The sequence below is a fragment of the Falco punctatus genome (genome assembly GCF_963210335.1).
Source record: "Falco punctatus genome assembly, chromosome: 5".
NCBI classification, from domain to species: Eukaryota; Metazoa; Chordata; class Aves; order Falconiformes; family Falconidae; genus Falco; species Falco punctatus.
Genome location: NC_137584.1, coordinates 72,260,360 through 72,278,637, shown reverse-complemented (window position 1 = coordinate 72,278,637; position 18,278 = coordinate 72,260,360). Strand labels below are relative to the sequence as shown.

At 40.4% G+C, this 18,278-nt stretch overlaps 1 protein-coding gene across 23 annotated transcripts in view; it reads left to right on the top strand.

Moving 5' to 3' along the window:
• HMBOX1 (homeobox containing 1) overlaps nucleotides 1-18,278 on the top strand; it is a 123,663-nt gene that overhangs the window by 89,863 nt on the left and 15,522 nt on the right. For 8 of the 23 annotated variants that reach the window (XM_080388422.1, XM_080388424.1, XM_080388433.1 and 5 more), the window contains 5 exons: nucleotides 11,229-11,311; nucleotides 11,760-11,822; nucleotides 13,585-13,680; nucleotides 15,390-15,484; nucleotides 15,687-15,818. In XM_080388422.1, the coding sequence (XP_080244548.1) occupies nucleotides 11,229-11,311; nucleotides 11,760-11,822; nucleotides 13,585-13,680; nucleotides 15,390-15,484; nucleotides 15,687-15,818 (469 nt within the window). Of the gene's footprint in view, nucleotides 1-11,228; nucleotides 11,312-11,759; nucleotides 11,823-13,584; nucleotides 13,681-15,389; nucleotides 15,485-15,686; nucleotides 15,819-16,472; nucleotides 16,554-18,278 lie in introns of all 23 variants that reach the window. The other 15 variants (XM_080388437.1, XM_080388432.1, XM_080388430.1 and 12 more) reach the window with 15 other exon arrangements.

Genomic DNA, 18,278 nt, shown 5'->3' with positions numbered 1-18,278 from the left:
AATAAACAGAGTAATTACGAGGAGAAGTGAGGGAGGAAAATTCCTAAGTAAAACTCTTAAGTAAGTTGCATCATGTATTTATGGGCTCTTGGTCAGACTGCAAAGCGCTTTAAACAGACTAAAAAGAATGCTTTATCAGAGAACCATACGGACTTTAACCACAAAGTCACTACCACATCCTAGATTCTTTTCTATCCTTTTTTTTTTTTCCTTTTTATAAGTCCAGGGTAGCACAATTGACCTTTTTTTGTTTGATTTTCCTTTGGAACATGCTTAAGTTTTAATTTGTTTTGAATACTGTGCTGTTTGTGAGGAACACTTTCAACAGAACAGAAGATGTGGACCTGTTCCAAAGAGCTTTTTTAATATGATTTCCTTATAAAGAAAAAAGAATGAGGAAAACTGGGTGCATAAATACAAAACCTACAGACAAATTCATCCAATTTGTTGCTCACTATCTACATAAGTTGTCGCGCTTTCAGTTTCTAAATGCCCTTTGATTTTTCTCTTAACCACAGGAGCATTGGACCGGAACTTCCAGTTTCATGTCCAGCTTCTCTTGTTTCAGATAACCTTTATTACAGCCTTCTCAGAAACAGATTAAATTCTCTATCTTAGAAGCAAGTATAGCCAAGGGTACAAGAGCCAGTTGGGAGAAGGCTACCCAGCAGGCTCTTTTCGTTTCAGCAGTTAGATATCTAAACTCCTGAGACTGTCTGTGACCCATCATTCTTGGATCAATATTATTATTTAACTAAAATAATTCTTTGCCTCCACCTCTTGTCTCCAGTGCTGGTCTCCTTCGTGTATTTATGGTAAACCATAGCCTCACCTGTGCCTTGAGGTTTGCTTAGCTAAAACATGCTGTATGTCTTTGTAAGATAGGTTTTCCGTTCCTCTTCATCCTATGATTGCTTTTGAGATGGTCAGGTTTCAATTCATCTTTCTTGAATGCGGGAGACCAGGATTGTACATAGTCCAGGTGAGGTCTCATACGAGTATTTTAATGCTTTTCTTTCTGGACTGGAAATAGCTGGCAACCTCAGCTGTATCAGGCTTTGCCTTTTGGGTGGCTTTGTTGCATTGTGTCTTTTGGTCATAGTGACTTAACAGAAAACAACCTTTCCAGCTAGTGATCTTTTTGTGTAGATGAGTTGTTCCCAAAGCGTATGAGCATGCATACTGCACTGTTAGATTTCCTTTTATTTCTTGCCCCTAGGATTGTCTGTTGCTTTCTGTGGTACTCCAGTTCACTGGATTCACATGGCTTCTGACTTTGTCATCAGCAGATGTATTACCATGTTCAGACTTCATGTCAAGATCATGAAGTGTTTTCATTCTTAAGATAATCCAAAAGTGATAGTCGAAGACTATCACTGACAGCCATCTTCCAAGCTATTATTTTACATACCCAGCCAAGTTCTTAGTTACATGTTTCCTTTCTACCCTGTCTCATAATCATACTAATCTTTGTCTTTTCCAAAATTATGAATAATTTCCCATTTATAACTGTATCAAATGCTTTACTGAATTCCAAAAATGCTAAGAATAATTTATTTTTCTAGACATAGGACATATAGTCAACAACTCCTCAGTTGTCTTTAGAGCATTTCTACCAGTAATTTTTAAGTCATGCCTCCTAAAGAGACTGTCCCCAGGGAACTTGGCTATTCTGAGCTAGAGTGGCAATGACACTGAAGAGGAAGCACATGGCAAAAATCATGGCTCATGGTAGCACAGATCTCAGAGTAAGGAGCTGTGGATTGATTTTGCAGCTCAGTGGCTGGTTTCTTGTGTCTGTATCTCTTAACTTTGTTCTTCTACCTGTACATTCTTCTAATAATATTAAAGAATAAGATTAAAGAACACAATTTTGGAATACTTCCAAGGGGTTATAGCAAATGATATGGTTATAGAAGACAGTCTTGAAATAGAAAGCATGATGGGTGTTTTTTAGTGAAGTAATACTTTTGAGTCCTTGGAGCTTATTATTTCCAAGGTAACTATTCACAATCCTACAGGCAAAAAAAAACATATAAAAAGTTGGATAATAAACTCAGCTATTTCATTTCCCCATGGATGGTGAATGGTCATTGAATAATCCGTAGCAAATAAATAGAAAGATTTTGCTGCTGCCAGGCTTGAGAAGTAGTACTCTTTAGAGATCCACAAAGCTACCTCATTGCTTAAAACTTCCCGTAAACCTTCTTCTTTGTTATGATGTCTACTGAGAACCTCATGAAGTTGGTCTTGGCACCATAGTAGCTTAATCAACTAGCATGCTGGCCTGTGTCGATTCATTATTCTTGTTCTCATATGCTTGTATCCATCTGTTGCATTGTGTTTAGGTTGCAAGGCAGAGAATAGATTCATATTTAAAAAACCCAAACCAAACACTTTTTCTGCCTTGTGTCTATGCAGCACTTAATAGCTCTGGTCCAGATCTTGGAGGTACAAGGCATTATGAAAAATACATGTAATAAGCCCAAAATCAGAAGCTTTTATCTTGAGCTTCTTGACTTTAGGTGCTGGATATCCTGCAAGGATTGGCCTTAAGTTATCTTTTGAATTGTGTTAGGATCCTTTTGTTAATTAATTTTTTATTTTCTGAAAATGCAGCAGCAATGGTAGCTGTCTACATGCAGCTGAGCTGAGTCTGGTCCAATATAGGAAATTGAAAATAAAAACTTGCAGATCTCTTGGGGGAGATGCTAGTGATTATGTTGGAAGTTGCCAGCTCATACTAAGCTTTATCACAAATCTCATGATTGGCATTTTTCTTCTCCTGGAGGCTTAGGACAAAGTGAGACTTCAAGCTTTGTAGCCAGAAGGACTGTAGAATTTTGAAAAACATGACCTTACTGAGGCTAAACTAGTAACGACTTCAGGGACCTTGCTGCTTACACTTGGCATTCTGTGCATACATTTTTTGTGGTCCGTTGCTGAACCTCCCATTAAAGCACAGTTTTGAGGCAAGGGTAGGCTATTCTAGAAATAGCTTACTTTAGATGAGCCAATAACTGAGTTCTGCCTCTGATGAGTTTAATATTTTCTTCAGGAGAGCAGAGAATGATGTTTTGGGTTGAGTAATGTGAAAATCCAAGTTGCGCATTTTTCTATTTATTTGTGTTGCCGTATAAAGTCTTGGAACCCTCTGTTGTCTTGCAAGTAGTATCTCTAATAACCATTGTTGATCACGGTACACGTCATTGGAAAGGTGGGTTACCAAGCAGCAAAACAGCCCTTAGGAGTGGGTGGGCTCTTACTGAAATGCCAGGGCTGATTTCTGCAGGGTCTCGTCACTTCTTGGGGATGTTTCAGCCACGGACTGACCCTGCCATAGCTTTCCTTGCCTTGTGAGAACTAGATAAAATCCCAAGGATGTAACTTGAATAACTCTTCCCCTGTACAAAGTTAAAAAAAGTAGATATGTTTGTTTTACAGTTGTCCTCATAAAGATCTTGTTTATCAATTGGTTTAGTCCAGAGGACCTAATGCACATAAACATCCCTGTAGGGTGTAGATCTCAATTTCAATATTGCAAGTAAATAGAGGAGGACAGGCGATACTATTATTCATGCTTAGGTGCCTTGTTAGGAAGAGTTTTGAAGGTGCTGTATGCTCACATCAAGCGGTTGCTGAAATATTACAGAACAGTTTTCATTTTACCGTGTCTTCCCGAGTTAGTTACTTGCTGGGTTCAAAAAAATTTCCATCTCTTTTTCCCCTTTTATTTTGTGAACAATTTAGTTAACTGTGTTGGTTTGGGAGTCTGTGATACCATTAAGTTTAAGGATAGTCATAACATTTTAGCCATTGTCTGCTGTCAGGTGTCTTCAAGGTGCCTTAAGCAGAAAGTACCTATGTGTTTAAAATTGCTAAAATCTCCAAATCTTTCTACTCAGAAGAGAGCTGTTGTGTAATTTCAGAAATACTCTTATCACCAAATCCAATTACAAGGAAGAGTAAATCGCCACCTCCGATGTCTTAACTATTCTTTTTTTAATTGTTAATTATCTCGACAGTAGGGTGCTATAGATTAGGAGGCATAGATTATCTTTTGCAAGTATGAAGCTTTCAGAGCTATTATCAATTAATTCTGTTTTTAAACAAATTTTAGGATAATATTAATAGCTTGATAGGATTGTGGTGCTTGAGACCGCTGTCAAAATACTGAGAAAATTATTTTTTAAAAATTAGAAACTTGATGATGTTACAAGTAGCTTTGAAGGTCATACAGTTTTACGCACTCCAGTGCTAGGTGTATTTTTGGCATTTTAATCTACATTGCAGAGTAGATTCCTGCTAAGAAACATCAGTAAAATGACTGTTTCAGAGTTTAGACATTGATTTGTAAAACCGAAATAGAGAGTCAGCTCTGTTGCACAAGTTTTTTTGTTACTGTGTACTGAAATGACTATGGAATTGATGTACACACACACACACTGACATGTGAAGTAATTATAATTTATATATGTTTGGTGCTCTTGAATGATCTAGTCCTATTGAGATCTCTCCTCCAGGTTTGTACTTCCCATGAAATGAAACATCTTTTATAGTGAGAGCCTTAAAAACTGTTCTCTCCCTAGCCAGAGAGTATGACGGTACCGTGGGGTTGGAAGCTTAAGCTGAAAATGAAATGCAGATTTTTAAAGAATGAGGATTTTTAGAGTTTGGTTCCAAAGCTTATTTAAAGTTATGGTAGATTCTGCGTTGGATAAAATCTCATATTTTTTATGTTGGAACTGGTTATCCCTCTAGGTCGAAAAGAAGATCCGGGCTTAATGCCAGAATAGCTGAGAAACCTCTGGTCAGTGCTGCAGAGGAGGTCAAGCTGGAGTTCTGCTGTGGTTTCTGCAGTCCTTTAAATCCATAGACCTACGACAGCCATTAGCTAAATGATAGCGCTATGGGGAAAACAGTAGAGACCTGTAGCACTCGCGTTCATCAGTATTTTTTCTGGGTTTGGGATTTTTTTTTTTCTTAATTTGTTTTTTCTTTGCCTGGGTGGAAGGTCTAGTTGAGCTGATGATGCAGCAATGCCTAGATTCACGTTCATCTCCTTGCACCCGGAGAGCTGCAAGTTCTCATCCCTGGCTGGTCTCAAGTCTGGAAGTGGCTTGCCAGCTGTCTCCTGTAGAACCGAGCTGGTGGTTGTGTTCTGCAGTCCTGGGGGAAAGAGAAGATGGTGTCTTCAGTGTAATTCTCAGTTCCATCTGAGTTTTATCTGTGGAGGGGATATCTTTGAGCTTTAGTGTGGCTGTATAAAATAGAAATGACTTTATATTGTGGGGTGAACTGTTTAGTTGACATGCATGCCGTTATTATAGAATCTGTAGAAATATCAGTAGATAAAATGGATGGTGTCATCTGTTGACCTCGCTGAAAATGGCATTAGTGATATTCTTGGCCAGTATTTACTGGGAAATAAACTAGTCATTACACTTTCCGATGAGATTATGCTTTGAATGTCACTTTTCTGACAGTCTGTCTCATGCCACGCAAGAGATAAGATCTCGGGCATAGATGACAGACTAACTTCAGAAATATTTCCATTGATTTGACAGCCTGAATAATAGTTCTGTTAAAAGCCACAAAGACTGAAACAGTGACCTCTTGCTACTGAGTGATACTACGTTGGTAAACATACTAATGAGAGATAAAGTAGGTAACTATATTCGAGTGTTTTATGTAACTTGTCAGTGGAAAGCAGAGGTACCGTTTGAAGGGAAACTAGATAGGGAGCTGAAATTACAGGCAGTCTTATCAAAGACAAAAGAGCAGCTTGCACTCTTGTGTATTTTGAGACACCAGAGGGTTTGGCAGGGAGCTCAGTCCCTGGTGGCAGCAAGATCTTCTGTTCATCAATGGTTCAGATGGGAGCTGGGGAAAATGGGCAGTTTTTTTTTTCTGTGTGTCCCTGGGCCAGTCGCCGAGCCCATCGCTCAGGCGTTGCTTTAGCATCAGTTGAAGAGGATATGTGTGTGAGCTGCCATTGAAGGAACCGGTCCCAGCTGCATGTTAGAGCCGTCTCCTGCCCGCCTCCCTTGGCTGCGCAACCGCTGCACTTGGCACGTGTGGAAAGCTGGACCAGAGCAGCAGTTGGGCAGAAAACCTTCCTCCAAAAAGGGGTTGAAGGAGAGGACAGGACCATTCCTTTCAGTCTATGCTTAAATTGGGTTAAGCTGGACTGCAGCCTGAGTCTCGGGGAAGATGATTTTTGGTGGAGGAGTCCGTGTCCCCACAGGAGTGCTGGGGTGTTTCACTCACAGGTGCTTCCCACCTCGGTGGAAGCTGCAACCCAGAGATGCAAACATAAAGTTAAGTGAGGGAGTGAACTTGCAGCACTTCTGCTCTTCTTCAATAAATATCCATCTGCGTATTCTTACCTCCCATTAATTGCAAGGTACATTATCCTCCTTTCTGCGAGATTGCCTTGGTGCACACATACCTGAATTACCTCACCCTGAGTGCGTGTAATTCTGCTGCAACGGCTGACCCGCTGTGAATTGTTACCCTGCAACGTGTTTGAGCCTCTCTACTTTGAATCACTTCCACACCTTGAAGCTTGAACCATTATGTCATGCTGTAAAAACTAAGCCTTTCCCCAAGCCGGAGTCTTTTGAGCAGTTCTGTGTTTTCATCTGTTTGTGTCTGACACCCAGCCCCATGAAGAAGCACCGAACTGGGCTGTCCTGCTGCTGCTCCCTTGCTTGGGTTGTTTCTAACACTTCCCTGGCAGCTGCAAAGCTGATACGAAGCAGCAAAACTTCCACTGTGGATTGTCAGGAACACTACTGAGGCAGTGCTTAATGCACCTGATATCTTAGCCTGGATAACAGATGCCGTACATCTGAGCAAAAAAAGATTGGCAGCTATTGCAGGAATTCAGATAGGGGCACCTTGGTAAAGGGGGCGGGGGGGATAATGCGTTTACTTCCATTACAGAGCCTGGGGCTGAGATGGATTCTCTCTCTGTCATTGTCCTAAGCACATTATCCCTGAAAGAAAGAGGGTTTCTCTGAATCTGCAATTTTTCTAGGCTTCAGTGTTATTGAAATGAAACCGCTTCAAGGATATCTACATTCTTTACCATCATATGGATTCTCATCTCATGTAAATTATTTGGCCACTTTTCATTTTAATCCTCCACTGTCATTTTCTACAAAAGAGATCATTTGGTTTCTTCATTGAAGGTATTCAGCTGACAGCTGCCCTTTGTCTAGAAAGCAGTGTGCCTTTGCAGGATTTACTTGTGCCTGCTCTTTTTCTTCCCTTTTTTGGGGTTGTTTTTTTCTTTTTCCTTTTAAGTTCATATGGCTTCATATTTTTCATCTGTAGTTTTCAGGAACTTTTCAGATTGTGAACAAGCTGTGGTTTGTAGCTTTGAAGAAGAATTCAGACATCCTGCGTTCTTTCCCAGTCCGTTGGCAAGGGTTTACCTGGCTGATACGAAACAGAACTAGAGTCAGATTAATTAATTTCTCGCTTGCAAGAAGAACTGTTGTCAAAAAGTTCACTCGTGTAGAAGTTTCACAGCTTCTACATGAACAAACCAAAACAGTCAACGATGAAGACTTGAATTTTTTTCCACGGCTTCCCTATCTTGAAAAATTCATCGTTCTCACCTGTTTTCCAGGAATGTTGGAAGGCTTTAAATGTTGTGCTTTGTGTCATGGTATATCACCCACAAGTCCCATTAAGACTTTGAAAGAAGTGATGGGAACAAATCCGGTGTGTTGGTAGAGTGTATATATGGAGAATTTGTAGGCTGAGGGTTAAAATCAGCTCTTATGGTTGTTTGTATGTTTTTGGTTACCTGTAGCTGTGAGACCTTTTCCTTGAAGACTGAAAACTATTGAGCATGATCTCTTCTCTGGTAAAACCAGCTTGCACGCTGTCAAAGGTTAAAAGCACAACGCAGTGATGGAGTAGAATATTATCAGGAGAGGCTGAGAAGATACAGTTTTGGGGAGCACAAGGTGAGGGTTGGACAAGTTTATAGGCAGCTGGAATATGTGGGGAAAGGAGGCGGCACGTCATTAACGTGGATAAGGAATAAGCCAGCAGGTGGAAGGAGAGGCAGGTTCTAAAATTACTGGGCCAACTACAAAAAACAAAGTTAATGACTCCGGTATTGCCCTGCGAGCTTCTCTTTGGTATCTGCTTAGTTTTGTGGTCTCGATGAAATTGTCTTACTTACCAGATCGACCTGAAAACTTACCAATTTTTTGGTATTTTTTCATAAAACAGGGTTTCAGGATGAAAAGAACTTCAGATTTTCAAGTGGGAATCACTTTTCTTGTAGAAAGTTTTAGACATTTATATTAAAGATAAGAATTTTCTGTTAGAATTTAAAGAAAATGTTTCAGAGTGATGAAAAATCTGTTTTGGTCCAATCAAATAAAAATGCTCATAAATGTGTTAAGAAAAGAATTACTATTTCAGCAGTGAGGTTTTTCTAAATCACAAGAATGGTTGGACTACACAAAGAAAACTTAGTTTCCAAAAGGGGTGTCTCATTCATTGTCCACTTCTGAAAGTTCACTCCGTCACAGGGAGATTTCCTGTTATCCCAGACAATTGTAAACTTGAGCCGAAGTTCTGTTATTATTAGAAAAGGCCAGTTTTTTTTGTTGGAGCCAGCAAAAGCGTATGGCAGTCAGTGGCTTGCTAAAAGCACAGTGTTTAGTTACGTGCCAAGAAGAGGATCACTAGTGGCTCTTGTGTTGTCTTTTCTGCATTAATTGGCATCTCAGTTTCTTGCATCAACATAAGAATGGGCAGTTCAAGTATATACTGTTTCTTAATTTTTATCTTTTGTCACTTCCTCCATAAAGTTAGGCGTTGTCTGGTGATATCATTTTAACTGATATTGTGTGATACCAGGGTTTCAGTTCTTGTTTTAGTACACCACTGTATAGATCCATCAGATTTTCTAATTTTGTGGGCATTCTTTCTTGGCATTTGGTCTTGACTTTTGACAAGTATCTATCTATAAACAAAACAATTACTGTTGAGCAAAGGGAGTCCATAAAGTAGCTGTTAAAGCTACTAAAATTTGCTCAGTTGAGTTTTGTACACTTAATGATGACCTGGATTCCTGACGAGGCCTCCAGATCCTACAATATATTCATGTAAATAGTGGTACAATGGTTTTCAGCTGTGGTGTCTTGATGTTCCTTTGTCTCATGGCATTTAAAAGAGGGAATAGTTCTTGGCTCTGGGCAGAGTGCAGTGCTCTACTTTGTAGGTGGGAGAGCTGGAACACTGTCAGGAGGCAGCTGGTCTAGGATCCTGACCTTCTGCTTCCAGCACTAACTACTAGGAAAGGCATTTTCTGGTTTGTTTTCCAAGTTACCTGTTTTCTAAAAAACAACTTTGTACAGAACACAGCCCCTTTGAATAGAAAATTGCAAGTTAAGATAGACACACATATCGCTTCAAAGGCTGTAAGAACAGAAAGGATGATATATCTGGAAGAGAAAAAAAATATACTTAAAAAGATTCCATACCCAGAGACTAGATGTACTACTGGGAGGAGGGGAAAAAAAATAAGAAAATCTCTTGCTGATAATTTGGGGAGCGTTCCTGCTGGTGGCAGTGCCAGAATTAATAATGCTACACACCTGAAGCTTCCCAGAAAGTAAGTGTAACCTGGTATCCTCCTCTTCAGATCTAATGACAAAGTCTCAACTGTTTTTTTCAGAGTAGTATCAAGCGTAATGGGAATTGCAGTTGTGGCCAGTCTCTCCAGATTTACTTTGTAAGAGCAACTCGGAGGTCCAGGGAAGAAGTAGTGGATGTTTACATGTAAATGTGATTGCCTCCAAAGCCCAAATCGGTAGTACAGGTGTAATCTGCCCTTCATTTAGTGAAGATGGAGCTATTTCTGTGGTGTCATTTGCTCTCTAAGCTAGCAAATCAAGTGGAAGTACATTAACAGTGCAACTGGCTGTCCTAATGTGTGATCTCTCTTAGTCAATGAGTAGCAACTTTGCAATGGGGGGCTCCATTTGTGGGCACAGCCGCAACTGTAAGTAACGCAGTGAACAATGGGATGAAGAAGTAGAACAGAATCCAGGTTTCCATGGAAGTCAGCTGGGGCTGATCCACTGCAGGAGAAAAATGACCATGGAAAATAATAATTGCTTAAATATGCCTAAATCTCCTACTACCAAATGATCTGCATTTAAAGGAAATATCTTATTTTCAAATACAGAGCAGCTGTCCAACAGCTGAACCTGCTGCTGATCAAAGTTGATCAAAGAATTCTTAGGATTATGTGTTACAGACAATCTACAGAAGAAAATGTCGTAGTCTCTGCTTATGGCATGCTTATCAGAGTCCATTGAAGTAAACAGGACTTTTTGTTGTTTTTAATGCAAATCTGATAAGCTCTGTAGAATGTAAATCAGTTCATTAAAATTTGTAAAGCACTTAAATGAAGTGAAAGAGAAAACAGCTTAACTTTTATAGAATGTTTACTGCATATAAAGTACAATAAAATCACGATTATTCGGGAAGAAAATACTGTTAAAATATGCTATATTCAATGTGTTCTGGGAAAGATCTAAATTTTTTAAATTGTGATTAAAAAAGAATAGTCTGACTCTAGGAATCTCACTGTATTACTGTGTCATTTTGTCTGTACAATCTTCGTACTGTATCTGTCTAAAGCACATGGTATTTGTGCGTAGTAAACAAGTACGTATATATGTGTGTATATTTAACACAAGGATCAAAATAAATGTTGAACAGCTCCTTCGTTTGTAGGATGCTGCCTAAGCTGGGTGTGTGTGTGTGGGGGGGGGGGAATTAAATGATAATAAACCAAGGCAGAGGCATGGCCTGTGATGTCCTCTGATGTGATGCTTCACTTGACAGTCTTAACTCTGATATTCATGGCACTGCCTACTTTGTTGTATCTCCTATTCTGAATGCCGAGGTGACACGGCAAATGCTGAGATAATATTCGTTTATCTAAAGCATTTGGGAAGTTTTATCCACCCTATGTGGATATGAGTGCATGCTGGTATTACCTTATGCATATACAGGTTTACATAAAATTTACTGTGTCTGTGTTACCTCTGTAAGAGCAGTGCATATAGTAGCAGTTGACACCTTCTAGTGAAGCTGCTCCGGAGCCTTCAAGCTCTGGTTTCTGAAAAAAAACCACCAAACCTTTTCTTTTTTTTTTTTTTTTTTCCCCCTACCCCTCCTTGCAGTTACTTCAATGAGAATCAATATCCAGACGAGGCAAAGAGAGAAGAAATTGCAAACGCCTGTAATGCAGTTATACAAAAGCCAGGTGAGGAGCTGATCATGATGTCCTTTCCAAAGGCAGCTGCAATTAGATTTCAACATCTCCTGCTAAATTCAGCAAATATTATTTTATGGCTATTACTAACAAATCTAGTGCTCCCAACTAGTAGTGGGTTTCTTCATGGGTATTCTATAACTTGTGTTGTTCAGAGCTGCCGTACATGGATGAATGTGACGGTCAATGCAATTTTCAAACCTAAATGCCAGTGTCTGCAACTTAAATTCCCACCACTTGAGATACAAAGTACAAGTTGTGCATTGAATATTTCATTTATACAGCTTTGTAAATGGCATTCCTAAGAAAATAAACGTGTCTGAAAGGTTTTCATTCTTTACATTTAGTTATTTTAAAGTGTTTATACAAGCACTCGATAGTGATCTGAAAATTTCATTACCCTCCATGAAAGTGGTTTTGTACTGGTTCCTTTTTACAGATTGGAAATCTTGGGTTCACAGACTAAGACCTGCTGGAGATCATGCAGCAGGTCTTTGGAGGAGTAAGGAGCACAGCTTTCCCATCTCTCAATTTTCTTTACAGCTTCTGGACAGGAGTCTGGTATTAGAATCTTTGTACTAATGGGGGACCTTGTGTTTGGGTCAACAAGTTGCATTTGCCCTGTTCCTGGAGAAGTCGTGCTTGGGAGAGGAACATGAATATTCAGTGTAATATTAGCGGATGCACCTGCCTTTGCTTAATTTTGCTAACCAAACATTTACATAGCTTTCGGAACTTGTATATTCAGATTCTAGATATATTTTGATTTTTTTTTTTAATGTAGCTAGAATAAAAAATAATGCAAAAGATATCTAAGGCATTATACTGAACACTGGGAGAGTCACAGGATAGCCCAGAGTCACAGAACAGTTCGGGCTGGAAGTGACCTCTGGAGATCATCTGGTCAGGCAGGACCAGCTTAGTTCAGATTGCTCAAGTCTTCACCTTGTTCAGTTTTTAATATTTCCAAACCCAGAGGGTTTCCCATCTTTGGGCCCCTATTCCACAACATTGAGCGCTCTTATGGCAAAATAAGTTTCCCTAATACCTAGTCAAAATTTCCCTTGCTGCAACTTATGTGTGTTTCCTCTTGTATTTTCGTTGTGGAAGCAGAATGATCTATTGGGTAGAGCACTGAAGAGATTTTATTAGGATTTTATTCCTGGCTGTGCTGCTGGTTGGTTGAGCAACTTGAACCAACTCCTTGAACACTGTGCTCAGAATTGGTAAAATGTTCTGAGTGGTACTGATGCAAAGCATTAGGAATCAGCATAGCTAGCTATTTCCAGATTTTTCTTTCTTTCACTTCTCTCATCTCTCCTTACTTAAGTTTGCAGATTGCTGCAATTACATTAATGTTTTGTATGCTGAATAAATAAACTTCCTGAATCAGGGGAGTTCTCATCCCCATGTAGGCTGCAGAGGACTCAGGATGCAGCTACACAGAATATTTTGTGTAGGGTCAAGGCCAACTGAAGAGGTTTCTGTGAAGTCCTTGCAATGCTGAATCCCTCCAGTCTTCCCTCTTTTATGCTGGTGATCAGAAAAAGGCATTGTTTCCTTTAGCAGGCGGGCGGTTGTTGGAATTTTGTTTTGCTGGTTTAAGTGTAAAACTGCAGTGATCTGGTTTCCAACATCCACCCCATTCTCCCAGAAGATCGCAAGTGTCCTGGCACAAGCAGGAGGGTGCGATTAGTGCTAGGGAGGGGGCACGATAGCAGCTGGAAAAGGAAAGCAGATTAGAGGAGATGACATAAAATTTCTTCATTCATTTTGCTGCTGAAGAAAACACGTCATTGAACTGTATCCTCACGGCACAGAGTAAGAGAACTAGCCCAAGGGGATGAGATTTGTGGCAGGGCTGTGAATTGAATCTGAGTTTTTTGAATCTCAGTTTTGTGCTTGAACTAGAAAAGCAGCCCTCTCTTCTCCCACGGCTCTGGATTTAGTTGATTGAAGCTGCAAAGAAATTCCTGTGTTTCAGATTAAAAAAAAAAAAAACACAAAAAACCCCAAAAAACAGAAGAAAGGCTACATTGTTTTTAGAGAGATATTTGGCATTTATTAACCATGGCAGCTGGGCACAGTACTTTGATTCACATAAAATTCCCTTTCTTCTCGGTTATAACTTTTCAGTGCTGCCTGTATTTCAGGGGTTTATCACATATAAGTGTCTTTTGCCTACCTCTGGAACCCAGTGAGTAACAATGCTGTATTATTTTTTTTTATGTTGTCCCTCCCACTCCCCCCCGGTACTTTCATAGGAAAAAAGTTATCGGATTTGGAGCGAGTTACCTCCCTTAAAGTGTACAATTGGTTTGCCAACAGAAGAAAGGAAATCAAGAGAAGAGCCAATATCGGTAATGTATCAGAGAGCCTGTTCTCAAGGTTTAGTATGTAGACTTGCTCAGGAGAGATGGAAATGATGTAAGTTCGTATTAATGAAAATACTGGAGGTTCTGACATTCTTAGCAGAAATGTGGAGGAATTAATAAAATTAGTCTCCTGCTGTTCCAGATTTTTTCTAAAATACGGGTAGGAATTTAATTTGTAGAATTCCATTATCGATGCAGGAAAAAATGATGTGCTTACAAAGTTTTACTGGAAGATCAGCTTTAAAAACCGAAGTGAGAATTTTGTTGGCAGAAGGAGCATTATATTTCCCTATGCTCAGGCTCCTTTGGGTATCCAAAATAAAATCTGAAATAAAACTTCAAAATATCTGCATTGGCAATAAGGGAAATTGAGACGATGGCAAGTTCGCACCCTTAGTGTGCTGTTTAAATGAAAAGTGACTGTTGTGAAGAGCTTTTATCTGGTTGTAAGTTTCCCCGTGCCTGTGTTCCACTGAAACGTGCTTCTTCGTTCAGCCAGAACCTGGGGGTGTCTTTCTTACTGCCATCCCTGAGACCCCACAGGGATCTAAAGAGTCCAAATGAGGTGGTTTACATCTCAGATACAGCCACGAGGACCCAAGGTTCTGCTTATTCTGGTTACACCTGTGCTCCTTATTACTTTCCAAGGGATTGTGCAGTGACAAGTGGCTGGAACAAAGTAGTAACTCTTCTTGATGCTCAGGATGAAACAAAAGTCACTTCAGAGTTAGCCCTGCAGGTTCTTTGCGTGAGTAGCTGATCATAAGGAAATTAGAAGTAACTCTGAACTTGTAAGGAGCAGACCTGCTAATGCAAATAAGCAACGTAAGACATTCTAATGAGAATAAACTTGTATTAGTGGGCAGGGTTCAACGAACTTCTGCAGTGCATGTGAAGTTTCATGCACTTACTTAGGCACTATGCAGAATTATATTTGCGGTATGTAGGCCAACAGAGGTTCATACCTGCCTATTGCCAGGATTTTCGCAAAGGTCAAGTTATGCTGTTGTGCTATCTGCTGCTCTTGTGGGGGTTTTTTTGGTTTTGGTTGGGGTTTTTTTTTGGTGAATAAGAAAGAATTCTTTTTACATCATTTAACGTGTAACTGAAATTTAACCTATTGTAAATTCTAACAAGGAAATCTGTCTGCTGAAGGGGTGGGGGGAACAAAGCAGTCTGTCCAAGGTGGGTGGAGCCATAGCTGTATCTGTATTGTCTGGGGAGGAGGGTTGGAAAGAGATTTAAAAGAACCAAAAGGGAGCTTTAGATGCATGGATCCTACTGGAAGATGAAGATACGTGTGTTTTTAAATCCCTTAAGTGCTTTAAAAAATTTCTCCATCTATTTTCAGACACTCCCCGCCCCCCTCAAGTCCTGCCAGTCCAAAGTATGTGGGAAGATCTACAGGGAATGCCTTTGCCACTCCAGTGCATTAGAAATTAAGCTAATTTCTAATAGGACTGGCTGGAAAACAAGGATTCTTACTCGCAAACAAGTCTGTTAGTTGGCAGGGAAGGATTTCAGGCAAACCAGTATCTGTACATGTGCTACCTTCCCAAATACTGGAGAGTGAAGAGGAAGAGGCTAAGAACTAACTGTTCTTCCAGTTATTCTAACTTCTTGAAAACAAAGTAGTTACTTTTAATTACTTTAATGCATCAGATAAATTAGGGATCCATTTGCTTTTTTCGAAGAAGCAGCAATCCTGGAGAGCCATGGAATAGATGTACAGAGTCCGGGAGGTCATTCCAACAGCGACGACGTTGATGGCAATGACTACTCGGAGCAGGTAAGCACCGTGGCTGAGCTGCGTGGCCCAAAAGGGAGAGTTCACGCGACACGTGAAGAGGCCTCTTGCAAATCAGATGTCTCTTGTTTTTGTGTTGCTTTTATGTAATTGTAAAATGGGGAAAGCAGAAGAGCACAGCTCCCCTGTTTGAATGTGTTGAGCAACCAGTATTCACCCACATGGATTTATTGTTATACAACAGGACACTTGGCAAGTACGCAATGGGGAGGAGGAGGGAAGATGTTCAGAGGGAGGCAGAGAAGCAGAGAAGGTAGAAGAAGACAGGAGGATCTGCTCCAAACAAGCAAGTTACACCATTCACGCCACACGCAATGTATGAAAAATGTTAGGAGAGTGTTAACTCACCCAGTGCACCATGCATAACTTACACTCTCCTTACCCCTGGCTCCGTCTTAGTTACCCACCCTTAAGAAAGGATGTACAGGTCTTTTAACAGTTGCTCCTATATGTCAGGCACCAACATGCTTCCCTGCAAAACTAGGCATGTGTGTTCCTCTTGCACCTATTATTTCTTTCTGTAAGAAATGTCTCTGTTACAGCCTGTGCTGCAGCTACTGTGAGTCGCTTGTCTGGCATCCAGACAAGTACAGCAGTAAGCCCCTGCCCAGTGCACTTTATAATTCGTTTTGTCAACCTTGCCCAGCAAGATACTGAGCGCCCTCCAATAAGGTGCTGAGCTCCCTCTCTTTGCTGTGGGAGTACCTTTCGGGAGCGTCTCAGGATCGGTCCCTAAGACACTGACAGACAAAGGGTGAAGGGTGGGGGGAAAGGATTTGGTAAATAAAGTTTGACACTTATTTGGCCCTGTACCTGTTCCATATTGTTCTGCAACAATGTGCCACTATTTGGATTGTTTACATATTATCTGTCTTTTTTTTTTTCTTTTTGCATTTTAACTCTTGCCTATTCTCTATTTTTCTTGGTTATTTTTAACCCTTGACAGCAACTTCTTTTTTAAATTCTCTAGCAAAAGAATACCCCTTCCCGCACTCTGAGCCCTCACCTACCCTAAAGTTGGTGACCCTTCCTTCACACACCTTCCTGACAGGTATTGCATCCCCTTCCCAATTTTCCTTCAGATGTCAGTGTTGGCCAAACCCCCCAGGGCTGTGTGTGCTTTGGCACCAGTGGACTTGAACAGTTATTTGATAGGAGCTGTGTTCTGTGCTGCACCCAACAGCTGGGGTGGGCAGACCGCTTTTAATTGACTCATTTGGGAGAAGTAGGTAGGTGTCCCTCTGGAAAGGCTGCTGCTGGAGTGTAATAACAACTGAGTGGCCTGGAGTGAGTCCCCAGCATACTTGGCTGTGGCCCAGTATGACAGATAGCTGGCAGAGGCATGCCCAGCCGCTCTGCTTCTGATGGGTATTAAGGCTGTTTTTATAGATCATCACCAGCAGATTTGGTGGAACCAACTTTGCTAGCTCTACTTGATGTGAGGCTGCTCTGTGACTGTTACAAAATATTTTGCAACTGCTGCTGAGCGCAAATAATTCCTTGTCAGTCAGATACAGGACCTGAATACTGAGATGAAGTGTTACTTAGACTCCCAAACTATGTTTTTTTTCTGTGTTATCCAAAATACTTTGAAAAGAAAAATAAATCGGTTATTACCATTTAGAGATCTTTGTTTGGAGTCCTGAAAAATGGCATTTCTCAGTAATCTAGCTGGGCTGCTCTATACAGTGTAATTAGGCATTAGCAGCGAAGCAGATTAAGTGGCAGGGTACCCTGATGACCATTTAACGTCCCTTAGCTGTTAGAACCATAAATTCTGTTTTCCACAGCGACACTTAAACTCTAGTAAACTTTAAAACACACAGTTCATCCAAATACTAATGAAGTGCCTAAAACTCATGAAGTCAGGAATTTGTGTTTCTTACCATGGTAAAGATTACTGAGAGGCCCTTAGAGCGTGTGCACATCACAGTATTTGTCTGACATATGTTGTAAATGAATGCATTCCTTTAAATAATCTCAGGATTCTATCAAATCCTGGCTTTTCTGTCCCCCTCAACATTTGCTACCTCTCATCTTAATTTAAAAATGCATAATAGCCATTTTAAATTTCACGTGTTCATCACTGAAAGGCTGTTGGAAGACTGATAAATGTTTATCGTTTCCTTTCTATAAACCCCAATAAACAGAAAAAATTGCGAGATCATGGGGTGGTAAATTATTAGTACCCCATTTTAAAGAGGGGAAAACACCATGATTTTGCCCAGAGTCCCAGAAGAATTCATTTGACATCTAGAATTAGAGTTTGGATATTGCTGGTTCTCTTTCTTATTGTTGAAAACCAGGCCCTCTTTCTGATGTAGCCTGAGAAACATGCACCACTCACTATAAAACGTATGTTAGAATTGTCAGACCTGTAGGTCTGCTGTTGTATGGCCATTTGATGCACCTGTAGAAGCACTTGTTTGCTGGTTTTAAAATGTTTGCTGCAGTCCTGTAGCAGCAAAGTTTCTCTGTGTTAGTTTTGCTTGTGGACCATCACAGCTGTCAACATCGTGGTTCTCTTACAGCTGAGAGACTTTGCTCTTTGGGAGATAGAAATACCTGGTGCATAATGCAGTGGACTGGAGAACCTGGCAGTATCTTCACCTGCGTATTTGAATGATATGCCAAAAACATGGCACTGTTTTTCTTAGCAGTCTGGAAGTTTTTCGGCATCTTTTTCCCTATATGTGTGTAAATTCAGTGTCTTCACGTGATACTGGCTCAGACCAAGGGTTAGTCTAGGTTTGTATCCTATTTCTGAGTGAGCTCG